This window comes from Apteryx rowi, unplaced genomic scaffold, assembly GCF_003343035.1.
Source record: "Apteryx rowi isolate R43461 unplaced genomic scaffold, aptRow1 scaffold_700, whole genome shotgun sequence".
Classification (NCBI taxonomy): domain Eukaryota; kingdom Metazoa; phylum Chordata; class Aves; order Apterygiformes; family Apterygidae; genus Apteryx; species Apteryx rowi.
The window spans coordinates 16,871-28,578 of NW_020450984.1; the positions used below are offsets into that span (position 1 = coordinate 16,871).

The 11,708-nt window shown below is 46.8% G+C and overlaps 1 protein-coding gene across 1 annotated transcript in view; it reads right to left on the reverse strand.

The window, feature by feature from the left end:
* Positions 1-992: 992 nt before the first annotated feature.
* UBE2R2 (ubiquitin conjugating enzyme E2 R2) overlaps positions 993-11,708 on the reverse strand; it is a 55,862-nt gene continuing 45,146 nt past the window's right edge. Inside the window, exons 3-5 of the mRNA XM_026087090.1 lie at positions 11,300-11,397; positions 6,043-6,177; positions 993-4,549 (exon numbers count right to left, since the gene is read on the reverse strand). Of these exons, the coding sequence (XP_025942875.1) occupies positions 4,330-4,549; positions 6,043-6,177; positions 11,300-11,397 (453 nt within the window). The 3' untranslated portion in view covers positions 993-4,329. The remainder of the gene's footprint in view (positions 4,550-6,042; positions 6,178-11,299; positions 11,398-11,708) is intronic.

The following is an 11,708-nucleotide window of genomic DNA, read 5'->3' on the forward strand; positions in this document are numbered from 1 at the left end:
CCTACTGGTGCAAGCTAAGTATCTATCTGGGCACCAGAGTGCTGCAGGTCTCCAGGCCGTTACAAGCAACTCTTACCCAATCCTGAGGGAACAGAGACTTTAACCTCTCAGTCCCCTTTCTCTGGGATTGAGAGTCCTCAAAGAATTTTTCTCYGAAATGCAGTAGCCTTTCGTACAGCACTGCCGTCAAGCATGACTGCTCAGGCAGCAAACAAGTTTAATGCAGCAGTAGCTGCATCGCTAACTAACTACCTCTGCCAAGTGCATCGAGCACAGCTCAGATACAACAGGGCTTGTTCCTGCTAATTTTAGCCCAGCTGCAGCATTCACTCACTGCAGAAAACCCTCCTCAAATATCCAGCTTGYGGGGAACAGCATGGTAGCAGGAGGTGGGTTTCCTTGCAGCATTGAGAAAGAAGATATGCCCTAGATTCATCCTACAGCAGACTTACTTCTATACAAGCTCAGACACCCCCCCCCCCCAATGCCAGGCCTCCAACAGCCCCCCTACTCTGTCCTTAAGGGCTCTTTCCCTTACCGAAAGGCCCCTACAGCAGCTTGTCTAACAAACACCACACTGTGTTAGACAAAGCACAGTCCTCGTCTCAGCTGCAGCTTGGCCCTAAGTCCTGCTTCTGGTCGGCAAGAACATCATGAAATATCAGGGAGGTCAAACATCTCAAACTCTTAGCCCCCCCTCCCCCCCTTAAGGCTTGTGAAGACTGTACAGCACAGCAAGGGCCTCATGGCATTTTGCAAAGGTACTTCTCTAGAGCACTTTGTTCTTTATTCTAGTGGAGAACAAGGCAGCTTAGAAAAACCAGCTTTATTTTTCCCCTAACCTTTTATATATCTCTATATATATGCATGATACTGGAGATGCTCTGAAAGATCAATATGCAGGACTTGCTTCTAAATAGCTGYTATTCAAAGCTTTAAATAACCCATGCAAATAAACCAGCTCAATTAACAGGGAAGTAACAATACAGGGCTATTTTCATTTCACATTTTTATTAGTAGACAGATGTGCAGAAAAGACAAAATATAACTACTGAAGGGGAAGACAACACAAAAATGCATCAGTTAATTCTTTCTGGTAAATTATACTGAAGAAAAAAACAAAACAAAACATCTGGGATTTCAGCTAAGAAAACTACTAAGAAATCTAGTGTACCCTGCTGGTTTCAGAATGGTTGAAAACTGCATTTGAATGGGGKTGTAGTTGCAAATGTAAACGCTGATATTGGTTGAGACAGGAGAAAGGGGATAAGAAAACCAGAATACACAGATCAGGTAAACATTTTTCCTCAATCTCTTAAATATTAAGCTTCAAAAAACTCATACTTCAGTTTGTATCTCAAAAAAGGAAACCAGCAAGTCAACAAGCAATGACACTGCAAGGGACAGTGGGGAAGAGAAATTAGTCTGGTTAATGTAGGAGCTCTCAAAATAGGGGGTGTTTGTTTTTTTGTTTTGCCTTTAAAAAAAAGGGTAAAACAGAAGARTCATGATAATGCATCTTACAACACCAAGCTTGAAAATACAAGTCACTGGAGAGTATACAGTGAAGACGGTCAAAAGTACAAGGGAAATCCTGAAAGATGCAGTATCCTCATTTCAAACCATGTCATCAGCACAGTCAGTGTTGCAATACTCTGCCCATTYCCTTCCCTCCACCCCCACCACAAAAAGCTGTAGGTTGGTTTCCCTGCAAGACGCAAGCTGCCCAAGAGGCAGGGGTTACTGTCCTAAGACCAGTCCTGCAGCGAGGAGTCCCAGGGAAAGGCCTGGGTCTTGCGCTCTGATCGCATCCCATACGTTCCTGCTTGCTGAAGCTGGTGCTCCCCGTGCGGGGCTGGATTGGAGCTGCTGGCCTGGCAGGCCCACGCTGTCCCCACACAGGATAGCCAGATGCACTTGAGCCCCAGCTGCTGGCTCTGGAAAAAGTGCTAGAGGCCAAGTCACTCCTTCCCGGAAGGACGAGGAGGACAAGCAAAGCCACACGGGCCTTAGAAAGCTGCACATGCCAGACGGTTCAGGAGAGGTCCAGCTACCTCCAAAGGTAACATGCAAGCAGGAGAGCAGACCCTCTCAGGGAGCACTAAGGGACAAGACACCAGCACTTCGGCTGCCTTTATTCCACACGGTACAGCAGGACATATTTTACAGGCATGCTGTGGGGCAAGAAGGAGCAGGGCCCACCTGCAAGGCAGCCACAGCACTTCACCCAGCAACTGCTTCTGCTGCAGCGAGTCCCAACCCCGGTAACATTGCAAACACACCTGCCTCGCTCACTTCAGCGAATGGATCTGAACRCTACAAAAAGCACTGCCAGCCCCTCCTCCCTGCTCCCCAAGGGGCTGCCGTCCCCTCCTCTCCCTGAAGGCAGTGGGCTGAGCTGAGAGCTTGCACACTCACAGCCTGCTCACTGCCCCGGGGACACTTCTGCAGTCCAACAGGCAGAACCACCACACCAAGAGCAACCAGGAGACCCCATCACACAAAGTTTGCTCCCACCAAAGCACCACTTTGGGGACCACAGCTGGTGACGTACCGTTGAAAACCCTGAGATAAGAAGGGAGGCGCAGCCAAATGCTTGAGCCAGCAGCTCTTACCAGGGTAGGGTAGCTTCCTCTGTACCTGTGGGAATGGAGGCGCTCACCCAAGCAGGGACAGCACCTAGGCTCTGACTCATTCATCTAAGAGTTCCTTGAAGTGCCAGGGCTCAGCACACTAAGGCAGGACTGGCTGCTGATCAAGGTATCATCCTAAAGGTGAACTCAGGCCACTGCACTGCAGCCAAATGAGCACACTGCAAAGGGTTTAGGGTGCTGAGGGACTGAGTAATCAGGTTCTGCAGAAAAGAGCATGCAGGATCCCCCTTCCCCAAGAGGGAAGGGAGACTAAGATTTGCTAAGAGCTCCCAGGAACATGCAGGAGGCCAAGCTCGGTGTGCTGGCTGAAGCACACCGCTAAATAGCCTGTCAAACCCTACCGCTGGCCTCTTCCAGCCTTAGATCTTCACACCCCTTTCACCTGTGGGGCTGCAGGACCTCCTTGCCCAGCACCCCAGCCAGCAGGCAGCAGGAGAGCCCAGCACACACCCCTCTGCCCCATGCCAYGAGCACAGCTGGGGTCTGACCAGTGCCTGCGGCAGGGAGAGCAGCCTGGCGTTCCCAGCTCTGGGGCAGGCACCATCGAAAGGAGCTTTGACTCCTGCCTAGCCCCCAGAGCCCACGGGCAGCACAGCTAGAGCAGGACTGCGTTTGCCACCTCACGACCTATGTGCGCAGCAGAAAAGGCTCAGGCGGGCGCTGGACTGGAGCTGCAGGAAGCAAGGGCTGCTAGCGAGCATTGGGGCAGGAGCTGGAGCACCTGCTGGTCTCTCCCACTTCCAAAGACAAGGTCAGGATGAGCGCTGGCCAAAACAGCCTGCCGTTGCCCCTAGGGAGGCCCACGTGGCAGCAGGAAGCACGTCTGTCTCCTCCCTTCAGAGAGGGGCAGCTGGCAGCGGATAYTGGCAGCACTGCAAAACTGAACGGTACTTTTCCGACCCCAACCTCGTCTGAAAAAAATAAAATAAAAATAAATAGCAACCCAGGGCTCAGTTGTACAGACGTGAAGTGTTAAGTGTTTATTTTAGGGTTCATATCACAAGCCTTTTTCAGAGACAAAGCTGATTGGGCCCTCTGAGGCTCCAAGGGCCAGCTATTTCCTAACTTGAGCAGGCTGAAAAGGAATACTGTACCTTTCAGTAACATCCCATCAAGCTCAACACACAGTAGCTTTACACTCTCCGCCCCACACCTTAAAAAGGAAAAGCCACCACCACAAGGCTAAACGAATGTACACACGCTATTATTGTAAATGGAGCAGCTAAACCTTGGCAATTTGCTTTGTGTGGATTTTTTTCTTCCCAGTAAATGCAGCACTTGAGCTCCCAAAAACCCAGCTTCCAATGGGTTTGTTCCAGCTTTAAATACATTAAACATCTCAATGCAAGACTGTATTTAATTCAAAAATCTAAACGCGAGCAAACCTGTTTCGCTGTGAGCGTTTCGTAGAGAAGTGAAAAGGGGAGTTTCTTTTTTAAAAAGAAATCATAATACAGTGATGAAAGGGTTAAGAATGCAAGAATTCAGACATTCTGTGGAGGGTCTCTAAGAGGTCCATAAAAAAGGAGCAAACAGATCCATACAACAGGAGACAGCAGGAGACAAAAGTTTGTTGATCCCCCCCCCACACTTTTTTGCTGGACTGCTGCTAGGTTACCGCTGCTCCCTTCTGGCCTGAGTCGGCAGGGCAGTACAGGGGCATAGAGGGAGCAGGTCACGACTCCTCATTGCCAGAATCGTCGTCATCGTAACAGTCGGCATCTTCCTCCTCCTCGTCTTCGTCGTCAATGTCGTCATCATACAAGTCGTCGTAAAGCAAATCCGAACTGTTGTCATTGGAAGGCACTTTAGTTTTGATGCAGTACTCTGCCAGCGTAGTGGGGACCTTCACGCCATCCTTCTCTGCCTCAGCTTTAGTAGCCAAAACCTGTTTCCTGCGGGAAGGAGGACAGAGCAACATGACCAGGGCTGTGCGCCAGCTGYAGCACAGCTCCACTCTCCAACTCCCTGTACTCGCAGCTATCCCTCAACGCCCCCAACCAAACACTCCTGGCAGCTCAGAGTCAGGACRGTTACTTCAACCACTGCTAATGCTTGGCTGAAGCATCACAAATGGTACTACAAACAGATTTAGTTCCCACAGCCCTGGGTTTGGGAGTACTCCAAGTTTGTTTGCAGCATGCACACTGTCTGCAACACAGGAAATCACTTATTCCGCAGGCTTCTGTATTAGACCTGCCAGAGTTCAGAGCGAGTTTCATTACATTAGCTGCCTTGCCATAGAAGGGATGTTCAGGGGTTTCCCCGAGATGAGTTATCTGAGGTGGCTTTGGAGATGCTATACACAGCCTTCTCCACCGCTGACAACTACCCCAGTATGCTCAGAGCTGAGCTTTCCACGAGCATTTGGCACCTCTCTGCTCCCCCTGGAGAGCACACGGCTGCACCCCAGGACACAGCTGTAACCCAAGGCTGTCTGGGGGCAGACAGGATACAGGAGTTTCCTGTTGCTTCAGGACAGAGGCTCTGGCTGGTGTCTCCAGGCAGCGCCTGGGTTATGAACTGTTGCTCATGTGTGCTCGTTTTCCAGCAGCGAAGGAGCAGATGGCAGCCCGTCCCTTCACCCCCCTCCTGCCTGCTCTTCAGGAACGGTCTGCGACACTCTGGTTATGCAATAAATCCAGCTCCACGGAAGCCAATGCAGCTTGAGGGGACTAAGATAATCTCCCAACGAGGGTCCTTGCACAGCTCAGGCCAGCGACTGACAACCCGGCTTAGCTCCAACAACAGGTATTCTGCATGCCCAACAGCTGTGCCAATGCAGATGTGGTCTTTTGCCAGKCAAGTATGACAGAAGTCATGCTGCAGTAAGGGCCACTCATTTGCGGTTCCACAGCCACACTGGCTAAAATTTACGTTGCCTTCCAACAGCAACTGATAAGCCATCAACTTTGAGCAAAGGACAGTCAAGACTGAACAGTGCTTCAAGCTAATCAAACCCAGCTTCACAATTCTTGCCAAATCCTGCCGATATTCCTTCAAACTGAAAGGACAAGACTACGATTCACGAGTGCATTAAGCATGGAATCACATCCCAAGCAATGCAGGCAGTGCTTGRAGGCAAGCAGTGACTTTGACTGGGATTTACTAGCAGCCAGTAGACTTTGCAGMGCATCATGCCAGATTAGTCTGAAGAAAAGACCAATTCAAAGACAGATCAGCCTTGTCCTTCTGTTCTAGAAGTTTGTGCCACTTCTCTACTGAAAAACCTACCGGGACCAGAAACCAAGACTTAGAATAAGATTGCAAGATTTAGTTTCCAAAGAAGCAACTACAGTGAGAATTTGGTTTCAGCAAATTCTGCAAGCAACCTGCTTTGCAGGACTCAAAGCAGGGGACTGGTAGCATCACACGCKGCAGAACTTACCTAATGATTTCAGCATACTCCTTGTCTTTTCCTTTACTGTCCCTCCATTTCCTGAACATCACTGATGCATCCACATTGGCAGGAGAGAATGTGTTGGGCTCATTAAGCAAAGAGATTACACTCAGTAAGATAGTCCTGGAAAAGGTAACCACAATAGCAGAGTCAGAGCTAAGCATTCATGAATTCTGGGTACCAGTGAATCCTTTAGGTGAATACATCAGAAACTTTAAGGCCAAAACTTAAGCTAAGGATAACTGAACCAATAGCTGAAATGAGAGCAGGTATTTATACTGATGGCCAGGCACTGAAGTTCACAGGGAAGGTGACATGATACAAACTGTCAAGGATCTAATTTTACTACAGACAGAATAGCAATGCACTTCAGAGCACATCAGAAAGCTCTTTCCCCCTGGATGAGCTAGAAGATTTGTGTTCTCACAGCACCTCTGCAGACCTGACTAAAGGATACTTCTGGTTTGGAAGTGCTTTTGCACAGATTAAGAACCACAGTTCAGAAAGTCATTCAGCTGCCATGCCCAAGTGTTCCCACCCAGACAAAACTGCAGTGGCCATCCCTTTGCTATCCGACCCAAAATCTCCAGTTCTAGCCAGCTAGAAGAGAGGAGAGAGGGGAAAATAAGCGGGTGGAAAGGGGACACAAAGCCAAGTGTACTCTTGCACCTGGCCCATCAGTTCTATCCACGTGTTTGGGATGGGGCAGGCAGAGCTCAGATGAGTCCAGAATCCAACTCGTCCATGCTGCCTGTGGATGGTACAGGGTTGGGAACGTGCYTGGTGAGCCTGCTCCTTGTGACTCTCAGCTTCCCAGCACAAAGCTGGGGCATTTGCCCACCCCAGCATAGCAAGGGGGACCACTAAGACCCAAGGCTCTCAAATCAGGCTGCACTGCCTTCTCTGCCCAGTTGCGTGCTAGGAGGCTGGTGCTGCGGCTAGGTATCAGCTCTCCTCAGACCTTGGCCTGTGCACCTCTCAGTACACTGCAGCAGCATGTGAACATGGCAATGGGAAGACAATACAAATGTTTTTCAATACCCAGGCAAACGATCAAGGGCCCAGCAGGATTTGGCTGCTGGCACTCAGCAAAACCAGCAGGAGCCAGTCACATAACCCCTGGCAGACAGACAACTTTCCTGGTTTTCTAGCAACAGCATGGAGCTAGCTGCACTCCTCTACAAGTGTTTACTGAGAGCAAACAACACTTACCTTACCCAGAACTTTTTCCTGCTTTTCCTACAACCCTCAGCATTTCAGAGCTTCTGCCCTTTGGTGCTCACATGTTGCCATGAGAGGCACAAGCACAAAACTCAAGAGCAGGCCACATTTGGCAGCTCTGCACACCCTGCATGCCTTGACAATGGCTTCATATCCTGAGGGTGTCCCACTGGCAAAAGCTTTAGAAGTTAAATGGAAGGAAAGAACACAGACAAATAATAGGTCTTGAAATACAGCACTACACAGAAACTGCCCTGCAGAACTTGATTATTAAAAGGAGACTACAGTCTCAACCGTACTTACACTGATTTAGAGATGCATGCAGAGCAGTAAGTGCTAAGTACATCTAACATATCTGGGATACAATTCCAGGAAACACTTGGTTACTTGGATGGTTAGTTTCTTGAAAAGTTTTTGAATTAAATGCTTATGCCCAGACTGTTCAGCACAGCTATCAGGACAGTCTTCTAGAGTTTATTTTCCAAATGTTATAATTCAGTAGGAAAGAAGAATGATAGCTCTGGAGAAAGCTGGTCAGGCTGGAATGACGGGCAGAAGAAAGATTCTCCTTCACTTCATCCATCTCAAGGATTTTTTTTAAAAGCATCTGATTCTTAGCAAACATGCTATAAAGCCAGCATGTCAGCTCCAGTAGTATTACAGCAGTTTCACTGTAGAGCAGGGACAGCCTAGGGAAGGCCCAGGGCAGGAGTTAGTATCAAGGTTTAGCATCTGCTCTACCACGCTTCCATTGGTGATGTGATGACAAGCCTGTTTCCACTCTGGTGCCCCAGACTTCAAAATTAATGCAAAGCCACTTAAATGCATCACCAAGGTAACTGGCTGTCAGAGGTGAGGCTCTCTGCACTGTTCATTTATGGAATTGATTTGACACATTAATCAGGATTGTTGATACCCCAAGAACTGGGCACCTCACTGATTCAAACCCTGCTTTTGTGGGTGGGTAGATAAGGTACTCCAGCACAGGAAGGATCCCAGCACGTGGGATCCAACAGGCCCAAAATCACAGAAGAGCTTGACTGAAAACATCTTCAGCACTGAACACTAACCACACTGACTGGACACAAACCGACCTTTGCAATATTCTTGAGGATCTGTTTCTCACTCAGGCTAGATACATGCCTGGATGTCTGGAYGACAAGTGGGGATTTCAAACCTCCCTTCTGTTTTCTCACCTTCATCCCTCCCCATTCTGGGGAGCAGTCACCCTGTCAGCTGTACCCTATCAACTGTCATGCCATTTTGCTTTAAATATTTACAGTGCTGCTGTCTTCATCGGAACTAGTCACTCTAGATCCCTTTATCATCAGTGAAGCGAAACCAGCAAGTTCAAGGAATCAGACCTGTTCAGTGCCTGTTTCCCTCCATGTATCAACAGAAGGAGACGACAAGCTCAGATGGATGAATTTCATCTAAACCAACACAGACATTTAGGTAGGCTGAAGTTTAGGGGCTCCCAGCCAATGCAGCCTGTTATACCCTGGTGAAAAGAATTTTGTTCTAGCTTTAATCCACATTGTGACTTTTCACAGCCATCTCCAGACGTAGGTGTAGATTTGGCCTAGCACATTTTTACTCTCCAAAGTGAAGGGACTTGGCTTGGACTACACTGACAGTGACATTTGATCTGGACAGTGCTCTGCAACCAGTTCAATGCACTAAGTCAGCCAGAAAGCCAACAAAAATGGGCACCCTCAGGAAGCAAAATGATAGCAAGTCTGGCAGCATCACTTGGCTCCACAAAGTGTCAGTGTACCAACATCTTAAGTATTGTGCTCGGTTCTGGCCTATGCACCTTGAAGAACATAGTGAAACCAATGAAGACAGAGAAGGGCATATAAAACTATCAAAGAGCTTCAACTCCTAAGCCCTGCCACCACTTTCTCAGCTCTATGGGACTCGGGACACAGAAAAGGGAAGACAAAGTGTTCTCTGCTACACAGATCACAGCTGCATGCTTGACATCTTGCCAGTTGCTAGTAATATTTACTTATTCCCAACTTCTCTTTACAAAAGAAAAAATGAGTATGCTCAATACCTTTAGCAGTAGAAAAGGAGTTGATCTCAAAGTTGAAGAATGGTTCCCCCTCCCTGACACCTATACCATGATAGTCTATAGTAAATTGTCAACTAATTAGCCAGCAGGGATTACAAAATTCAGCAGCTGAAGAGAACTCCTAGGTTGTGCATGCAGCCCATAACAGATGACTGTGCTCCCCTCGCACATCTTCCAGTCATGCTGCCTCCTATCTGATAAACTCTGGAGCCTTGTGAAGCCAGAGAGGACCCCAGCAGGAAGCATTTCTGCATTGCACTTAGCCCAAAGGATGTTACTGGCAGTGGGCTAACAGTTAAGTTTTATCTGTGCCTGCTGATATATCTGAGGAACGTTTTTTCCCCCCGAAATGTCATTCTTAAGCCTAAAACATTCCATGAGAGTAAGTGCCAAAGAATGCACCAAAGTAAGGAGAAGCAGAAATAGGAAAGTTAGCAAGATGAGAAGCTTCAAGCTTTCAGGGCTCTATTCAAAGTATTTACAAGATCTAAACAATCTATATCCTAAGCTGCTTCATAACTGTGAATGCAAGCTTGCCAGCTAGTCCTAACAACTGGAGCAGATTATTATGTCAAATGTAACAAAACAAATTTAATAGCCATATGAGCAGTGGGACAGGTAAACACAGCTCAGCAATATAAACGTCAAAATTGCATTTAAGTTTTTTCTGTTTTGTTTTTTGTTTTTTTAAAACCTGGAGTAGAACTTTTCAGAGGCTGCTTCATACTCCCTCGTACTTGAGACGGACTGGAAAATGACCACCTTTAACTTTTAACTCCCTACACTCCAGAACTTCATGCAACTAAGACGCATCATTTCTTGAGCCTTTTTAACCTTGAAGTAGCACACTCCAGGAGCGAATATCAGTTGTTATAATTTGCTGACTGTTACCTTTTCTAGTTTCCTGCCACATTAGTTCTGGCTCAGCACTTTGCAGCRTGTGTTACAATCCTATTCCAAGGGTCAAGAATCCAATAAATCCCCCTTGCTAGACCTCTGCTTTGACAAAGGCTCTTTTCAAATGAGTGTTATCAAACCAAATTAGATAGAAGCAGAATYGAGCTATCAGACAACCCTTTTCAGATCCCTCTTATGGGCTGAGATTCCTAACTTGATTTACCAATTAAAAATGGGGGTTTAGAGCTGGGGACCACCATCTAATAAGTCACTCTGAAAAGTAGTAGAATTCTCATGTAATAACTGAAAAATCTGAAGTAGAGGCAATTATTTTAACCTTATCTGGATAATGGATCAGAGTTAGAACAGGACAATAGTTTACTCCAACTTCCCCCCCCCCCCCCACTATGTCACTATTCCTGCTGCACAAGTCAATGATTTGCTGTTTGATACTACTTTTATCAGTTGTTTATTAGAGATGTCTTGCAATGGGAATGAAATTCATAGCTGAGACATTTCAGAGAAATAGGTTAGTCTTGAATGCCTCTGGTACCTTGTGATTCCTTCTGGTTTTGGCAGTGAAAGAAAACTACCTGACTGTTCAGGACACCATACTGCATGGTAGGAAATAGGGACAAGTATTGGAAGGCAAGTATTAGGTWGGATTATGCAAAAAGTTATTCTTACTGGGCCTGAATACTCAAAAATATTCTTTTCACTAATCCTATCTTAGAGGAGTTTGATTAACTTAAATGTAAAATAACATGGACTGGAAAAGACTACAACATTTGAGATAATTTGCTTTGAGAACATGAAAAACTGCAAACAGGACAGAAGTCTGCATTGTTAGTCCAGCCTCAGGACACGCAGCACTGCAGGATCTAAAGAGGCAACTGAGGAAGTCTGGCTTCTACCTGACTCAAGCCCTAAAGCCCCCAAAGTCTTAAATTCCCTTCCACATCTTTTTCCACCATAGCCTTTACTCTAGGAAGGAGAGAGATGACAGGCCTTTGAGGTAACTGTTGTGCGTCACCAGCTCCACGCTTTTACCTGACATTTTGGGTAGGGTTCCACCTCTCAGATGGCAGCTCTCCACTTTGTGGATCATCTACAGGTGGGTGAAGAATTGAAATACATACATCTCCATTCTGCAAGATAAAAATGAAAGTTGAATATAGGCTTGCTTGAGGTAAGATCTGATGACTTTTACCACTTTGTCTATGTTCTCAGCAAATTAACTGTGTGCATACAGAAGCCCTCAAATACCAGCAAATATACGGAAGTGCTGGAAACAGCTCTCAGTTCTTCCTAGGTCTGTTGTATTTATAGGCTCAAAAGCTTCCCTTTCCTAAAAGCAGAACTGGTCTGCAAACAGGTACAAAACAATCTGAGGTCAAGAGGTTTAAAAAAATGTAGCAAAGCAAACAAAAATAGTAAAAAAAAAAAAAAAAAAAAAAAA